Source organism: Hippopotamus amphibius, chromosome 2 (assembly GCF_030028045.1).
Source record: "Hippopotamus amphibius kiboko isolate mHipAmp2 chromosome 2, mHipAmp2.hap2, whole genome shotgun sequence".
Taxonomy (NCBI): domain Eukaryota; kingdom Metazoa; phylum Chordata; class Mammalia; order Artiodactyla; family Hippopotamidae; genus Hippopotamus; species Hippopotamus amphibius.
In genome coordinates this window covers 56,622,797-56,640,442 of record NC_080187.1, presented here as the reverse complement: position 1 = coordinate 56,640,442, position 17,646 = coordinate 56,622,797, and the positions used below count along the sequence as shown (strand labels likewise).

Genomic DNA, 17,646 nt, shown 5'->3' with positions numbered 1-17,646 from the left:
TCGGTACATATATTCATATATTCCCTCTACTGCCAAACTATCATTCTGTGTATACCATACAGACTTAGTTTTTAGTAATATCTTTTTATTTTTTTGTTTATTTTTTTTATTTTTTTAGAAGAATTCTGTATTATCTTAAAGAATAAAGAAAAGCACAATATAGAGAGAAATTAAAATAACCACGCTGAGGAAATTGACCATGGCTGGCTTGACTGCTCTGAGGTCTGCAGGGAGGAGACACTTGGGCATCCTCAATCGTCACAGTACCAGCGTGGTCTTCTACTTGGGGGCCGGTATTTTCTATTCATGTCAAACCTCTTCTCCACCGGGATGCTGACCAGAAAGACTCCAGAAAAACAGCACAGCTGGAGTCAGGAGCTGTTTCACAATGGGCCTTTCTCTTCAACTTTGACAGTAGAGAAAGTGCTAAATGTCTTGATAGAGGAGGTCATATTTGGGAATATTCTTGGGATCAATAGGACTTTGGTCAGTAAGTTTTCCCCTCATTGTACCTTGATAAATTACTTCAATCAAATCTATGAAGTCTTGTTTGGTTTTGAAACTTCCCACAAACTTAGTGTAATCTGGAGACCCATAATCCACTTTCATATGCTGCCCATTGAAGAAAAACACAGTGGATGGAATATAACTGATGTCAAAATAGTGTGTATAAACTGGGGTTTGATCCACATCTACCAGATATATAGCAGCCCTTTTGCTTAAGTCAGAAGAGATCTTAGAAAGAATATCATCTAGCTGTAGACAGATAGGATCCTCATCTCTCCCAAACCTGAGAACCAGCACCTTCTCTGCAGTACTTTTTATTGCCTGGTCTACTTCTTTTTTGCTACTCAGCTTGGATAACAGGAAGCTCATGTTGAAATAATCCAAATATCAATCCTCACTGCTGTCAGTCTTTATTTGTACATGTCACCTCCCTCTCTTCCACTTCAGGGCTGTCCGCAACCCCGACCCTTTCTCCAAAAAACCTACTGGGGCTGCTCTTTTCTTCTTTCCCAAACATGACTACGAACCCAACCCAAAGTAACCCAGGACCTGTTGCCTAGCAACTCTCGGCGGACCACCAGTAATATCTTTTTAAATGACTGGCTAGTACTCGATTCTAAGGAAGTAGAATATGTTTAATCCCCTATGCTTGGGTAGTTATGTTGGTTTTCATTTTTTCTATTATAATTAATTCTTTTTTTTTTTATTATAATTAATTCTTTAATGAACACATTGCAGATAAATATTTGTATTCATTCAAGAGTATAGCCTTAGTACAAATTGCTAGAAGCTGAATTCTTTAGTCAAAAGGTACGCCCATTTTTTTAAATTTAAAATTTAAAATTTAATTATTCATTTATTTACTTATTTATTTATTGGCTGTGTTGGGTCTTCATTGCTGCACACATGCTTTCTCTAGTTGCAGCAAGCGGGGGCTACTGTTCATTGTGGTGCAGTCTCCTCATTGTGATGGCTTCTCTTATTGTGGAGCAGGGGTGGGCTCTAGGCATGTGGGTTTCAGTAGTTGCAGCACACAGGCTCAATAGTTGTGGCTCACAGGCTCTAGAGCACAGGCTCAGTAGTTGCGGCTTAGTTTCTCCTCAGCATGTGGGATCGTCCTGGACCACGGATCAAAACTGTGTTCCCTGCATTGGCAGGCAGATTCTTAACCACTGCGCCACCTAGGAAGTCCTGGTATGCCCGTTTTGAGACTGTGAAAAGCATCATCAAAGTGCCCTTGAGAAAGTGTATATGAGCCCTCATGTCTTCACAAACACTGAATATTATAACTTAAAAGAGTATTGCCAATCTGATAGTCGAGAGTATTCTATTTTTTGTGTTTTTTGTTTCTTTGTTACTGTTTCTTATCTTTATTAACCATTTGTACTCATTCTTTGTGAACTGAATATTCATGTCATTTGTCCATTTAAAAATTGTAGTGATTATTTTTTTCTCATTGATTTGTATAAACTCTTTGTATGTAAATTATACTTACCCTTTTCCTGTAATGTATTTGCAAATATTTCCTCCAGTTTGTACTTGCTTTTTTTCTCTTTTTTTGGCCACACCAAGGGGCATGTGAGATCTTAGTTCCCTGATCAGGGATCGAACCAGTGCCCCCTGTAGTAGAAGCATAGAGTCTTAACCACTGGACCAACAGGGAAGTCTTGTCACTTGCTTTTTAAAAGTTAAAATGTGTTAATTTTTAAATAGCTTTATTGAAGCGTAACTGACATATACTAAGAAAGGTAATAACCAAAAAGATAATGAACAGTTCCACCAGCCTCAAGTTTCACTGAGCCCATGTAATTCCTCTCTCTCATCCCTCTCTGCCTCCTACCCCTAGTCCCAGGCAACCATTAATCTGCTTTCTGTCACTATTAATTAACTTGTATTTTCTAGAATTTTTATGTAAATGGAATCACGTAGTGTGTTCATTTTACCTGGCTTCTTTCTCTTTGTCTGGCTTCATTCTCTCATTATAATTCTCTTTATTTTCATCCATGTTGTATATCTCACGATTTCATTTCTTCCTTATTGCTGGGCAGTGTTATATCACATAGATGAGTTGTTTATTCATTCCCTTGTTAATAGACATTTGGATTATTTCCAGTTTATGGCCATAACATAAAAACTGTTATGAACTGTCTTGTACGGTCTTGGTGTTGAAGAATTGGTCTTGTCGTTGTGTTCATATATAAATACCTAAGCGTGGAACAGCTAGGTCACATGGCACGTTTGACTTTTTAAAGGAAATTGCCCAACTACTTCCCAAAGTGGTTGTACCACTTTTCGTTTCCACCAGCAGTGGATGAGCGTTCCAGCTGCCTCCTCCCCTAACCAACATGTGGTACGGTCAGTCTTTTAATATTTAAATTGCATTTCCCCAATGATGCATAACATTGAACATATTTTCATATGCTTATTTGCCGTCTGTCTCCTTTGGCACTTAATATTATTGATATTTAAGCGTTTAAAAATACTCTGGATTCAAGGTCTTAGGTATTCTCTCCCAACTTATGGATTCTCTTTTCATTTGTCACTGAATTGTCTTTGTACTTCTATTTTTTTTTTTTTTTGTGGTTTAGTAGTTGCCCATATGTTTATTATGGAGTCCTATTTACACTTTTGTGAACTATTACACATTTAAACATTGAACATTTTCCTTATTTGTATGCCTTTAGCTAATAAAGAAATTACTTTTGATCTATGATATTTGTATCAAATATTTCCCCCCAATTGGTTGTACGCTCTTTTCTGTTTCTTCGTGTTTTGCCTTATTCATTCTTTTTTTTTATTTATTTTTTTATTTTTTTTTATTTTTTTGGGGGTACACCAGGTTCAATCATGTTTTTATACACATATCCCCGTATTCCCTCCCTTCCTTGACTACCCCCCCCTTGAGTCCCTCCCACCCTCCCCACCCCAGTCCTCTAAGGCATCTTCCATCCTCCAGTTGAACACCCTTTGTTATACAACAACTTCCCACTGACTATTTTACAGTTGGTAGTATATATATGTCTGTGCTACTCTCTTGCTTCGTCTCAGTTTCCCCTTCACCCCCCGCCCCCTCCCATACCTCGAGTTCTCCAGTCCATTCTCTGTATCTGCATCCTTGTTCTTGTCACTGAGTTCATCAGTACCATTTTTAGATTCCATATATGTGTGTACTTCTATTAAAAAACAGATGTTCATCTAGGTGTAGATCTATTTCTGGACTTTATATTCTGTAGCGTTGACTTATTTGTCTATCCTGACACCAGTGTCCCACCGTCTTGATAATAAGTCTTGAAATCAATTAATTTTAGTCCTCAAACTTAGTTCTCCTTTTAAAAAATTGCTTGGTTTATTCCTGAATTTCCATAGGAATTTTAGAATCAGTTTGTTAGTTTTTACAGAAAAAGCCTGATTGGAATTGCCTTGAGTGGATAGATCAGTCTGGGGGAGAACTGACATCTTAACAATATTGAGTTTTTCTGACCCGTAAACATGGAACATCTCTCCATTTATTAAGTCCTCTATAAAATTTCTATCAACATATACATTTTTATTTTAAATATATATATTATAATAGTTTTGGCGTTACAGAAAAATTGTGAAGATCGTACAGAGATCTGCCATGTACTCCACACCCAGTTTCCCTTATTATTAACATCTTTTGTAAGTGTGGCACATTTGTCAAATTTAGTGGACCAACATTGATACACTATTAATAACTAAAGTTCATACTTTGCTCATACATCCTTAGTTTCTACCTGATGTCCTTTTTCTGGTCCAGGATCTTACCCAGGACACCACATTACATTTAGTCATCTTGTTTTCTTAAGGTCCTCTTGGATGTGACAGTTCCTCAGATTTCCCTTGTGTTTGATGATCTTGATAGTTTTGAGGAGTACTGGTCGGGCATTATTATTATTATTATTATTTTTGCAGCTTCATGGCTGATTTTGGCCAAACTTTTTATTTAGTATTCTGTAGTTGCTTAACACACACTTCAGTGGTCTTATTGGGGAGGGGGAAAGGGGAGGTTCTTGTAGATTCCCAAGGAAATGTCAGAAAAGCAAAATATGGCCAGCATTATCCATTTGCTTTTTTGGGTTTACTGGGCGAATAGCACTTTCCTTACGTATAAGCATCTGATCTCAGGTTTTTCGTACTGAGAACATTGAGATTTCAGCTTGAAGACACTCTGAAATCCTAAGAGTAGCATACCTCGACCACCCTCTAATAGCTAGCTTGTTTGTATAGGCAGGAGGCTTCATCTCTCCATTTTAGATGACTAGATATTTTGTGGAAGATCTTAGAATCGCTTGCCTCATCATTCACTGGGGAAAATCTTAAAGGAACTGGCCTTTAGGGATGCTTTTACTTGGAAAATTACAACACTAGTACACACGCCAAGTCTTAACACACTTAACATTCACTTGTTGAAAGCACTGTCATAAAATCAAAGATCAAACATGTTTTACTTTTTTCCCTCACAAGAACATAAAAATTATGGAAGGGGAACTTAACAGGAAATTTGAAAAAGGTAACACAATCTTTCCTTTTAGTAGTCCTTGGGCAGTTATGATAGAATAGGTTCCACTTTTGTTTGTTTCTTTGAAAAGGGATTTTGGTCCAAAGTTTTGTTTGCTTTAATATCTGCTTCTGCCTCCCCCTCTATCAGATCGGCTTCCTCCACGGCCACCACCTCTTGGTGCTCTGCGGCTTGAATTGCTGTAGGAATCTCGTGGAGGAGGGTACCCCTTTTCCATAGAAGGGGGAAGCCCTCTTTCTTGTCTGCCAACCCGATCACGACCACTTCAGTAGAGATCACTTCGGCTGCTTGAGCAGCTGTCTCGACTTCCACCATATCCCTCATGTGTGCTGCTGTAATCATCATAGCAACTGCTTCCCCATAAAGACGGAGGGGGCCCTTGTGTAGGTGGAGCACTGCGTGAGTTACCGTAACTCTCACATGAATCTCTGTAGGAACCTCCACTTGGATGATCTGAATAGTCACGATCACGACCATAGCTATCTCTATTACTATAGCCTCTTGGTGGACAGTCATCATGTGAACTGGAATGACCATAATCACGGTAAGTATAATCTCTTGGTGGTGGGGCATAATCTCTTGTATCACGAGAGCTTGGGTAATCTCTGCTTGAAGAGCTGTCTTTTTAGTAGAATATCCGTCATTTCTTGGGGACAAATAAACATCTTTACGAGAGGGCAGGGGCTCCCTTCGAGGTGGACCTCCATAACTATCTCTTCCACGTGATGCAGGAGCTCTTTCTCTCATTCCACTGCTGCTGCAAACTGGTCCTGAAGGGGTAGATCTTTTAGGAGGAGGACCCCCACTTCGAGGTGGTGGTCCTCTTTTTACTGGAAGTGGTCCCCTGGAAGAACTCATGTTAAAATTCATGGAATAGCCACTGTCATCCATGTGCCCTCCACATGAGGGAGGTCCCCTTCTTCCTCCACTTACTCCTCTTCCACCTCTAAGGCCTCTTGGAGGGCCTCTGCTTCTTGGAGGTGGAGGTGGTCCACATCTACCACTTTCAAATGATGGTTTAGTGGCTTGTTCTACCTTGATGGCTTTTCCATCTAAGGACTTTTCATTCATGTCTCTTGCTGCATCGTTAGCATCTGCTGGGCTTTCAAAGGGGACAAAAGCAAATCCTCTAGATTTGTTGGTTTCACGATCTTTCATCAAGAGAACTTCCACTATTCGTCCATATTTGTCAAATACTGCTTCAAGGGCTTTCTCGTTTTTTTCCGTATTGAGGCCACCAATGAAGAGCTTTCCTGTGCGATCTGCTTCAACCATTTTTCCCTCTGGTGAAAGTTAGAGGGGTGACGATGGTTTCAAGCTCCTACGAGCTCACCAACAGCAGCTTTCTAGCTGCTCAGCACGCGGGAGGGCGCTCAGTCCCGAGAACGAAAGGGGGAAGCAGCTTGCACCACTGCACAACAAGTCGTAGGGCATTTTGAAGAAAGTCCCTCAGTTGGGATTTGTCTCAGGTTTTTTTCGTGATTAGGCTGGGGTTATTGGTTTTTGGAGGATGACCACAGAGGTAAAGTGTCCTATCGTGTCTCATCACATCATAGCAAGGGTGTATACTACCGACATAACTTATTACTGTTAATGCGAATCTTGGTCTCCTGATTGAGGCAGTGTTTTTCAGGTTTCTCTTCTATGAAGTTACTCTTTTTTTTTCTTTGTTACTTATTGTCCTCTTTGGAAGGCAGTCATTACAGTAAGTCCCTTACACAAGAACCTTCAAGTTTCGAATTCAAAGGTGTGAATGTGTGTCACCGGATCGTTTTTTCGCGAGGGTAGATAGAATTGAATCCAGCAAGGAACTGGAACCTGTACCATCAACGTCAGGCGTGAGTGAAAGTGCAGCTTGCCCTCCGTCTCCTATTGCTGACGATCCTTCAGCTCTACCATCTCCCTCCTCCTCTCCCTCCTCCAGTCAGTAACTCTTCTTCTCTGTTCACTCCATGCCAGTGCTTGTATGCCAGCTGTTGTACTGTACTATGGTACTTTTCAAGGTACTGCACTGTAAGATTAAAAATGGTTTCTTCATTTTTTTGTTTTTTATGTATTATTTGTGTGAAAATATTATAAACCTATCACACTACAGTACTGCATAGCCAATTGTGTTAGTTGGATACCTAGGCTAACTTTGTTGGACTTATGAACAAATTGGACTTAAACATGATCTTGGAATGGAACTCGTTCGTACGTAGGGAACTTACTGTATGCACATTTCACACTTAAGGAGTGAAGAGTTATGCTCTACTCCTTTTAAGGGTAGAGCATGTAGATTTTTAGTGTACAGATATTTCATGCTTGTGAGATTTATCTCTAAGTACTTTGTATTTTTGATGCTATTTATTTGGGATTGTTTCATGGATTCTAATTTCCAATTATTCATTGTTAGTGTTTAAAATACAGTCTTCTTTGTATATCAATCTTGCAATCTTGATAATCTTGCCTATATGTCCCAGTAGTTTTTTGTAGGTCCTATTTGATTTTCTATCTAGACAGGTAGTCTGCAAATAAAAACAATTTTACTTCTTTCTTTCTAATCTTGGTGCCTTATTTCTTTTTCATGCCTTATCACACTGACTAGAACCTTGAGTACAATGTTGAATAGAAGCAGAGAGAACAAAAATCCTTATCATGTTCCTAATCTTAAGGGGGAAAACATTCAGTCTTTTATTGTTAAGTATGATTAATTTTTAATAGATATTCTTTGTAAGGTTGAGGAATGTCTTTCTATTCCTTGTTTGCTGACAGTTTTTTAAATTAGGAAGAGATGTTGGATTTTTTTAAAATACTTCTCTGTTTACTGAGATGACTATATGCTTTTTGTTTTTAAATTTGTTAATATGGCAAATTACATAGATTGATTTTCAAATGTTGAACCAAACTTGAATTCCTGGGATAAGCTGTCTTGGTCATGATATACTATTCTTCTATTATGCTGTTTGGTTCAATTTACTAAACTTTTATTTAGAATTTTTATATCTATGTTCACTAGAAAAAGTGATCTGAGTTTTCTTTATTTGTAATGTCTTTGGTTTAGTGACTGTGTGATGTTGGCTTCATATAATAAGCTGTAAAATGGTCTCTCCATTTTCTGAAAGAACTTGGGTAGAATCAGTATTATTTCTTCCTTAATTTTTGGTAGATTTCACCATTGAAGCTATCTAGGATTGGAGTTATCTTTGTGGGAAGATTTATTTTTATTTTTTGTCCACTGCATGCGGCATGCAGGATCTTTTTTCCCTGATCAGGGATGGAACCCATGCCCTTTGTAGTGGAAGCTCGGAGTCTTAACCACTGGACAGCCAAGGAAGCCCGTGGGAAGGTATTTAAACTACAAACTTAATTTCTTTAATTGGTATAGGGCTATTCAGGTTATCTATATCTTTTGGGGTATGCTTTGGTAATTCGTGTCTTTCCGGGAGTTTGTTTACTTCACCTGAGTCGTTGAATTTTTGCTAGTAACTTATTTCATTATATTTCCTTATTATCTTTTTAATATCTGTAAAACTTGTGGAAATGTCACCCTCTCATTTCTGCTATTGGTAATTTGTGTCTTCTCTTTTTTTTCCTGATCACAATGCTTAGAAGCTTATCAATTCTACTAATCCTCTCAAAGGTTTCTTTGATTTTCTCTACTGTTTTACTATATTCTGTTTAATTGATAATTCACTGTGATCTTTATAATTTCCTTTCTTTTTTTTACTTTGGGTTTAATTTGCCCTTTTTTTTTTTTAAGAAATTTGTTTATTTATTTATTTATTTATTTATTTATTTTAATGGCTGTGTTGGGTCTTTTTGCTGTGCGCGGGCTTTCTTTAGTTGTGGTGAGTGGGGGCTACTCTTCGTTGTGGTGCGCAGGCTCCTCATTGCCGTGGCTTCTCCCGTTGTGGAGCATGGGCTCTAGGCACGTGGGCTTCAGTAGTTGCAGCACATGGGCTCAATAGTTGTGGCTCACGGGCGCTAAAGCGCAGGCTCAGTAGTTGTGGCACAAGGGCTTAGTTCCTCCACGGCATGTGGGATCTTCGTGGAGTAGGGATCAAACTAGTGTCCCCTGCATCGGCAGGTGGATTCTCAACCACTGCGCCACCTAGGAAGCCCCTAATTTGCCATTCTTTTTCTAATTTCCCAAAATGAATCTGAACTATTTCTTCTTGTCTAATATAGGCATTTATTGCCATAAATCTTACCTTAGTTACTGTTTTACTTTCTTCTTTAATCCATGAGTTATTGAGAAGTATGTTATTTAGTTTCTAAATATTTGGCAATTAGAGATCTTTCTGTTATTCATTTCTATGTTAATTTCATTGTAGTTAAAGAACATATTTTACATGACAAAAAACTTTTAATTTATTGAGAATTGTTTCATGGCCCTGAATGTGGTCCATCTTGGAATGTTCCAAGTGCGCTTGAGATGAATGGATTTTCTGCTCTTGGTAGATGAGTGTCAGTAGGTCAAGCTGACTGAAAGAATCATTCAGATCTCCTAATATGATTATCTGTCTACTTCTCACATTAACTCATACCAATATGTTAGCTGTGAACAATTTGACCTGAAATTTTAGAGCAACATTAAAGTGGAGCCAGTAACATTCTTATTTTGTTTTCCACATTATTGGGAGACCATCACCACAACATTTTCCAAAGTAACTTCCTATAAAATACTAGTCTGGTGAGATGCTCTGCACAAACAATGTCCTATGGGGTCAAAGGGGCATGAAACATTTGGACAGTTAGAATACACATAAACACATAAAAGCCTGTTTAATTTGGTTAGTCATTTCTCAAGTTTGTTTGACCACAGCACCATTTCTACACTTTCTAATAAAATCCCTCAGAACTAAAATTATTTGTAACACATTTTAAGAAATACCAAATATGGCTGTCGTGTTCACATAGATATTCTTTATCATGTTAGGAAAGTATTTTTTAAATCCTATTTTAGAAAGAATTCTCTTTTTTTAAAGAACAGGTGCCAAACTGTAACAAATCCTTTTGGGATATGTGATTTTTCCTATTTGATCTAGTACAGTGGCAAATCAAATTTATCCATGCATATTATTTTTTTATCAGAAAACTGATATCAATTTGTTAGAATTTTATTTAGACTTTTTGGATACATTTTTGTGATTGAGATTGGTCTATTTTTTATGTATATGCTAATTTGGTCAGATTTTGGCTATCATATCTTCTTCAACTAATTTCTGTGCTATAGAATAGTTTACACAGCCAAAGAATTGCCTGTTTTTGAAAAGTTTGAAAAGACTTGCCCATAAAACTGTCTGAGTTCAGAGCCATAACTAGATTATAAATGTATGTAATTAAGTGAATGTGATTTGTTTTGTATGTAAAGACTGGAGGATTATTAAATGCTTGATGTTTTGAAGAGGACTCAAAGTAATAGAGCCCCTTGACATCAAATATAAGAAAAGATGGGCTCCCTCTATGTTATCTGACTTAGGGTTTCCCTTTTTCAAGAAGATAAACACAAGTTTGATCAGCTAAGGTTTTATGTATTGATAAGATGTGTAAACTGTACATTGACCAGAAGAGAGGCGCTTGGCTATATCTTTACCAGCAACAGAAGAAACTCTGGTGTTTAAACTCCTCTCAGTCAGTATTGGATAACTTGACACTGGCCCCAAGTGAGTGAACCTGAGAGAGGTTGATGGGAACAGAGAGCATCCCACTAAGCAAGGATCTCACTGTCTCAGAGGGAGCAGGCCCAGCACAGGCCCAGGTGCCTACAGTCCTGACAATATGTTTCCAGTTATTGATTCCGGTTATCGATGTCAAGGTAGCACCTACTCAACACCCAAAGTCAAAATGCTCCACTTCATGAGCAAAGCAGTTCCTGTTTCCTCTTAGGACCTTACGGTTCACTCTGTGTAAATGGTAATTGAAATATGAACCTAGAGGGAAGAGAAATTCACTAGCACCCACTCCAGGCCAGCAGCTACAATATTCCTGGGAATTCCACACTCCAAAGAAGCCAATTTTATTTATTTATTATTATTATTATTATTATTTTTGGCCACACTGCACGGCATGCAGGATCTTAGTTCCCTGACCAGGGATCAAACCCGTGCCCCCTCAATTGGAAGTGCGGAGTCTTAACTACTAGACTGCCAGGGAAGTACCTAAGGAAGCCGATTTTATTTTATTTATTTATTTATTTATTTATTTATTTATTTAATTATTTTTTTTGGGGGGGTACACCAAGTTCAATCATCTGTTTTTATACACATATCCCCGTATTCCCTCCCTCCCTCGACTCCCCCCCCACTATCCCTCAAGTCCCCCCCATTCTCCCGCTCCCAGTCCTCTAAGGCATCTTCCATCCTCGAGTTGAACACCCTTTGTTATACAACAACTTCCCACTGGCTATCTATTTTACAGTTGGTAGTATATATATGTCTGTGCTACTCTCTCGCTTCGTCTCAGCTTCCCCTTCACCCCCCGCCCCCTCCCAAACCTCGAGTTCTCCAGTCCATTCTCTGCATCTGCATCCTTATTCTTGTCATTGAGTTCATCAGTACCATTTTTAGATTCCGTATATGTGAGTTAGCATACAATATTTGTCTTTCTCTTTCTGACTTACTTCACTCTGTATGACAGACTCTAGGTCTATCCACCTCATAACATATAGCTCCATCTCATCCCTTTTTACAGCTGAGTAATATTCCATTGTATATATATGCCACATAGGAAGCCGATTTTAAAGCTCTGATTCTCATGGGTCTTTGAGGTGAGGAAATGAGATGCCACTGGGCTTCATGTGAACTTGGCCCCTCCTGCTCTCAGCAATCGCACATCTCTCTCTGCTGTTTTGGCCCTTGGAGACCAGTCTCCTAGCTGACTCCCCTGAGCACTTTGCTTTGCAGGTGGCTTTGGCTTGACACAGACCTAACCTTCATAATCTGACAGTTTGACTCCCTGCAGATCAAGGGTCTGACTCTACGTGTCCTGGATTCCAAATACTGAATTCAGGGCTTTGACTGGCCTCACATGGCTCAGGTGCTTGGCTGTCTGCTGAGAGACCACCAGCATCCAGTAACTTCTCTATGTGGGTCCTTCCCAACTGAGGGCCCTCTGTGTGGTGCAGCCTTGGCTCTGACCCCCACAGAGGCCTGGGAGGTTGCAGGGCGATGGCAAAGGTGATTTGGGAGCATCTCAGCAGGAGGGGCTGCCCTGGAAGCTCTGGAACTTTGCCTTCTGTCCTAACAGAATCCATCTCCAAGAGACAAGGGAGCAGTGGCCCAAGACTCCTGGTTGGACTGGGGGAACCATTGACTACAGTCAGGGAGTCAGCGCCCTGTAGGGCAGGCATGTCCCTGCTCCCGGGCACCAGCCTTACTCAGGCTCTGGTCCCCATCTCATCCCAGGAGGCACACACCTCTCGGCACAAGTTCGGGGAACTGATAGAAGTCTCACTCTGAGTTGGTCCCTGGAAAACTCAATGACTGATTCCCTCTCAAGGTCATTCATACCCTAGAGTTGCCACACTCCCGGCTTTGTCTGTCGCTAGAGCAGCCATCTAATCTCACTTCTCAGGTCTGCTGTGCGGAGCATGGCTGAACTGCAACCCAGCTGCCGCCTGGCTGGATCCACCACGTCCTATCCCCTGTGATCAGGGGTGGTGTGCATCATATAGTACAGAGTGGCCACCTACAGGAGGAGTAGCACAGATCACTGAGGAATGTTCTTTGCACAGCCCGCACATTGAGGGCGAGCAGAGGGCTACCAGTATCAAAACTTGGACAAGGAGAGAGAAGGAAAATTTAAATGCCGGCGTTACAGCAGAAATACAGGGGAATTCCTCCTCCTTCCTCCTGCTCCACCTGCTTGCTCAGCATCCGTGCAGATTCCAGGATGGAGGGAGCACAGCACAGGAGGAAGGTGGACTGAGGCCAGAGAGCCTGGATAGAGGGGAGTAGATCAGGTTGAAGATATTTCACGTGGAGGACCTCAGCCAGGCAGCCCCTCACCCCTCCAGCCCCCAGGGTGATATCCAGTTGTATTTAGATAATTGGAATACGGAGGAAACTCAGTGTCCCTCTAAACCCTGTCAACTTAGTTAGGATCTTTCATTTGCTATAAATTAAGCCTCTTCTTTATTCTGAAAGTATACGCATGTGGGGAGCATTTGAGTGTCCTGAACATTTGCCCAAATACACTAAGAAGAAGACATGCTTGGGACTTCGCTGGTGGTTCAGGGGTTAAGACACTGCACTTCCACTGCTGGGGGCACAGATTCTATCACTGGTTGGGGAGCTAAGATCCCACAAGCCAAAAAAAAAAAAAAAAAAGAAATGCTTTGCCCAGACGCAGGACAATAGTTGTATGTAGTCAGGCCAGCGTTTGCATGAGTTCAGACCAGCCTGCCTTGCTTCATACCTTTAAATCACTTTGGAGAATAACAGGTAGGGCTGTGCCTGGCAACCACTGTTCCATCTCTCGATGCTGGGCAGGTTCTTAGGCGGTTTTTTCCCTCTGACAAATCCACTCGCCTCATTGATTGCTCTTGTCTTTGAACCTCTGTAACCTGAATTTCATACCTGCATTTCACCAGATTGTGGATGTGAAAGTGGTCACTTTAAAATGGACACCAGATTTTTCTAACTTCATATCTCCCATATTGTCTGAAAACTTAAGCTTTCTCAAATTCTCCCCCAGTTAGTTCGGGGAGTCCCCTATGTTCCCCACATCTTCTCTGTCTCTGGTAGAGGTCCCATGCCTCTGTTTCTGGCACTGCCACAGGAATGCAGTGTCACTGGCTGCCACTCTGAGTGCTACCTGGTGTCAAAGATGCGTGACTGGGGGAGATGTGGTGGGGGTATAAGAGGAGGAATGGTCTTTTTCCCTCTTCTGTCATGTTTTGGGTAGTGGGAATTCAGCAATAGAAATGGTTCTCCATCTTGGGTGGACTTTGGAATTACCTGGGAAGCTTTACACATTTAGATGCCTGAGCCCTCAAAATCCACATTCTGATATAAGTCGTTTGAGAGTATAGCCTGGACCTTGGAAGTTTTAAAAGCTCCCCAGAGTGTAACATGGTCAGGGTTGAGAACCACTGTCTTGCTAACAAAAGTATGGTTTGCAGACCAGGAACATGGGTGGTCCCCCAGAGTGTGTAGAAATGCAGAATCTCAGTCCAATTCCCGCTCCCCCCCTGCCCCCGCCTGCCCCTGGCCAATCCACTGAGTCAGAATCTTCATGTAAACAAGCTCCCAGGAGATTTGTGTGCACACGAATGTTTAAGAAGCATTAGTTTGAACCCTGAACGTAGTCATCAAAATTATAAATTGGCTGACAGTGATCAGATGTGTCCTGTTGAAGAAGCATATGTGTCCTTTTAATTTTAGTGTGTTTATATATGTCTTCTTATGGTGAGAAGTCTCACCTGGGCCTCTCTCATCGGGAAGAGTGGTTGCTCAGAGCTGGGGGATTACTGAGAATTCTTTGGCTCCTGACTCTGCAAACTTCTGGAGTTCTTAGAGGACGAAATGTGTCCCCCCACCCGCCATTCATAAGTTGAAGCTCTAAACCCCAGGACCTCAAATGTGACTGTATTTGGAGATAAGGTATTTAAAGAGGTAATTAAGTTAAATAAGGTCCTTAGGATGGGCCTTAATCCAGTATGACTGGTGTCCTTATAAGAAGAGGAGATTAGGACACAGACACACACAGGGAAGACCATGTGAGGACACAGTGAGAAGACAGCCATCTACAAGCCAAGGAGAGAGGACTAAGGAGAAACCAGGCTGCCAACACCTTGATCTTGGACTTCCAGCCTCCAGAACTGTGAGACAATATATGTGTGTTGTTTAAGTTGTCCTGCCTGCAGTGCTTTGTGATGGCAGCTGAGACGACTAGAGCTGGGCTCCTCTGAGCTTCACAAGCTCCCATGCAGAGCAGTGTTCCGTCTTCCTTCCCACCCTCTTTGTACCCGAATCCTTACAGCTAAACAAGCTGTTTGCATGCTTTTATCATGCTCCTAGGAATTTCAGCACTTGCATGCAATCCAACAAACCCAATCCCTGCAGATTTGTCACCCTCTGTCCTTCGGGCCCTCCTGCTTTCTGTGGACAAAGATTTTCAAGGAAACAGCTCCTGCAGCTGCTGACACCTCTGACTTTACTCCAGGACAGGTCATAATTGGTCCAAAGGACTAGGTGAGTCAGATTTCATGCCATCTCCTCTTTTGTCCACATTTCTCCCCCAGATGGCTGTTCACAGAAACATCTTCTCCATCCCTCTAGCCAAATTGGAAAGATAAAAGTGCTACATGCATATTAGATGTTGTTGGTTCTCAGCTCCTCGGCTGCCCCAAAACTGCCGTTCCCAGTCCCCCTTGCTAGCTGCTTCCCAGGTAAGGGCTGTCAGTGGAAGCACTAGTGGGAAACCGGAAAACATGAGATTCCTGTTCCTGGCTCAGGAAGCAGCAGCAGCAGCAGGGGATGGTGGCCTCCGGCAGCATCACCTGTAGCAGCAGCAGCACAGCAACAAAGCTCCAGAAACCACAGCAGCAGCAAGTGCAGCTGCAGCTCCGGGAGCAGCTGCCTGATCTCTGGGGAACCTCCACCCCATCCTATTTTACACCTCCAGGGATGCCAACACCCTTGTAAGCAATTCATTGCATTAAATCCCATTCTACTCTATGTAGAGCAGTCACAATATGCAATTGATCTGATGCAAACACACCCTGATCAGGGCATGTCTAGGTGGGGGTCCAGGGGTAAGGGGTCACTGGCTTCTCAAGCCAATCTCTTCTCAACCCTGAGCGCCTTGGCCACTGTGGCTTTTATGTCACGGGTATGAGGCTTGTCTGCCATCAACTATAATGGCTCTTACTAGCATGTTTTGCATGTGACTGACCCTGGCTCCATGCCTCAGCTTCACACATTGAAAGTGTGGTTGCTGCCTCTCTGGTACCTCAGTCACCTCCTGTTTTGGGCTTTTACTGCCCCAGACAACATTTCTGCTCTAATTCCTCCAAGCCAGCCTCCACACACAGTCTGCCCCATTCCCATCCCTGGAAGCAGACAAAATTCATTAAAAAATCCCAAATGTATGGAGGTTCCTTAAAAAACTACAAATAGAACTTCCATATGATCCAGTAATCCCACTACTGGGCATATACCCAAAGAAAACCATAATCCCAAAAGAAACTTGTACCATAATGTTTATTGCAGCACTATTTACAATAGCCAGGACATGGAAGCAACCGAAATGCCCATCAACAAATGAATGGATAAAGAAGATGTGGCATATATACACAATGGAATATTACTCAGCTATAAAAAGGGATGAGATGGAGCTATATGTTATGAGGTGGATAGACCTAGAGTCTGTCATACAGAGTGAAGTAAGTCAGAAAGAGAAAGACAAATATTGTATGCTAACTCACATATACGGAATGTAAAAATGGTACTGATGAACTCAGTGACAAGAACAAGGACGCAGATACAGAGAATGGACTCGAGAACTCGAGGTGTGGGAGGGGGTGGGGAGTGAAGGGGAAACTGAGACGAAGCGAGAGAGTAGCACAGACATATATATACTACCAACTGTAAAATAGATAGTCAGTGGGAAGTTGTTGTATAACAAAGGGAGTCCAAATGGAGGATGGAAGATGCCTTAGAGGACTGGGAGGGGGAGGGTGGGGGGGACTCGAGTTGGGGGGAGTCAAGGAAGGGAGGGAGTGCGGGGATATGTGTATAAAAGCAGATGATTGAACTTGGTGTACCCCCAAAAAAATAAAAAAAATAAAAAAATAAACCAACCCCCCCCCAAAAAATGAAGGCGGCAATCAATGAAACAGGATCAAAACACAAAAGGGAGGATGTACTAATAAAATGTGTAATTTCCTGGCAAAAAAAAAAAAAATCCCAAATGTAGTATTCTGGGTTCAACCAGAGAAGTGGTACCCATAGAAAGAGGCATTTAAGTATGTGACAGAGTAAAGGATCAAGAGATGGTCACAGAGACTTGGCCTGAAGCTCTTGTCTCCACACCTGATGCTGGAGCTTCGAGTCCACAGGACAGGGAGTCGGGAAGGGAAGGTGGATGTTGGGGGCATCCTGGAAGCCACAAGCATGGCTGGAATCCCTGAGGATGGACTGAAACCATGTCAATTCTTATTGCCTCTGACCTTGGTGGTATGAGTGTCCTGTAGAAGCTGGAGACCTTTACAATGGAGCTAAACACACACGCCTGACCCAGGAGTCGGAGAGATGGAGGGAGGCTCCTGGGGAAGGAAGAGCTGGTCCAGGCCCTGCTGGGGCTTCACACCAGTGAGATGAGTCAGCAGATCCTCAGCAAAGTGTGTGATTGACACCACAGCTGCTGCTCCCCCTCTGTCCTGTGACCACTCTAACCAGAAACGCGAAAGAAAGGCAGTTCTGGGAAATGTGACTTAGCCCAGCCAAGGTGACACACGATCAAGACATCACCTGCAGATGAAATGGCCTTTGATTTCCTGTTCCTTTGGCAGCTTCAAGACGTCTTCTAGCCAACCTCCTCCTTGAGATTTTAAAACCATCAATTTCTTGAGTTAATGAGCCACAGTACTAAAGGGCTACCCGTTATTTCTA

At 41.8% G+C, this 17,646-nt stretch overlaps 1 protein-coding gene and 1 pseudogene across 1 annotated transcript; both read right to left on the bottom strand.

The window, feature by feature from the left end:
- Positions 1 to 426: 426 nt before the first annotated feature.
- LOC130846516 (thioredoxin-like protein 4B) lies at positions 427 to 882 on the bottom strand. The gene has a single exon (XM_057724810.1). It carries the CDS (start codon positions 874 to 876, stop codon positions 427 to 429), a length of 450 nt encoding a protein of 149 aa, XP_057580793.1. The 5' UTR covers positions 877 to 882.
- A 4,262-nt stretch (positions 883 to 5,144) lies between these two features.
- On the bottom strand, positions 5,145 to 6,322 carry LOC130845829 (RNA-binding motif protein, X chromosome-like; annotated as a pseudogene).
- Positions 6,323 to 17,646: the final 11,324 nt, after the last annotated feature.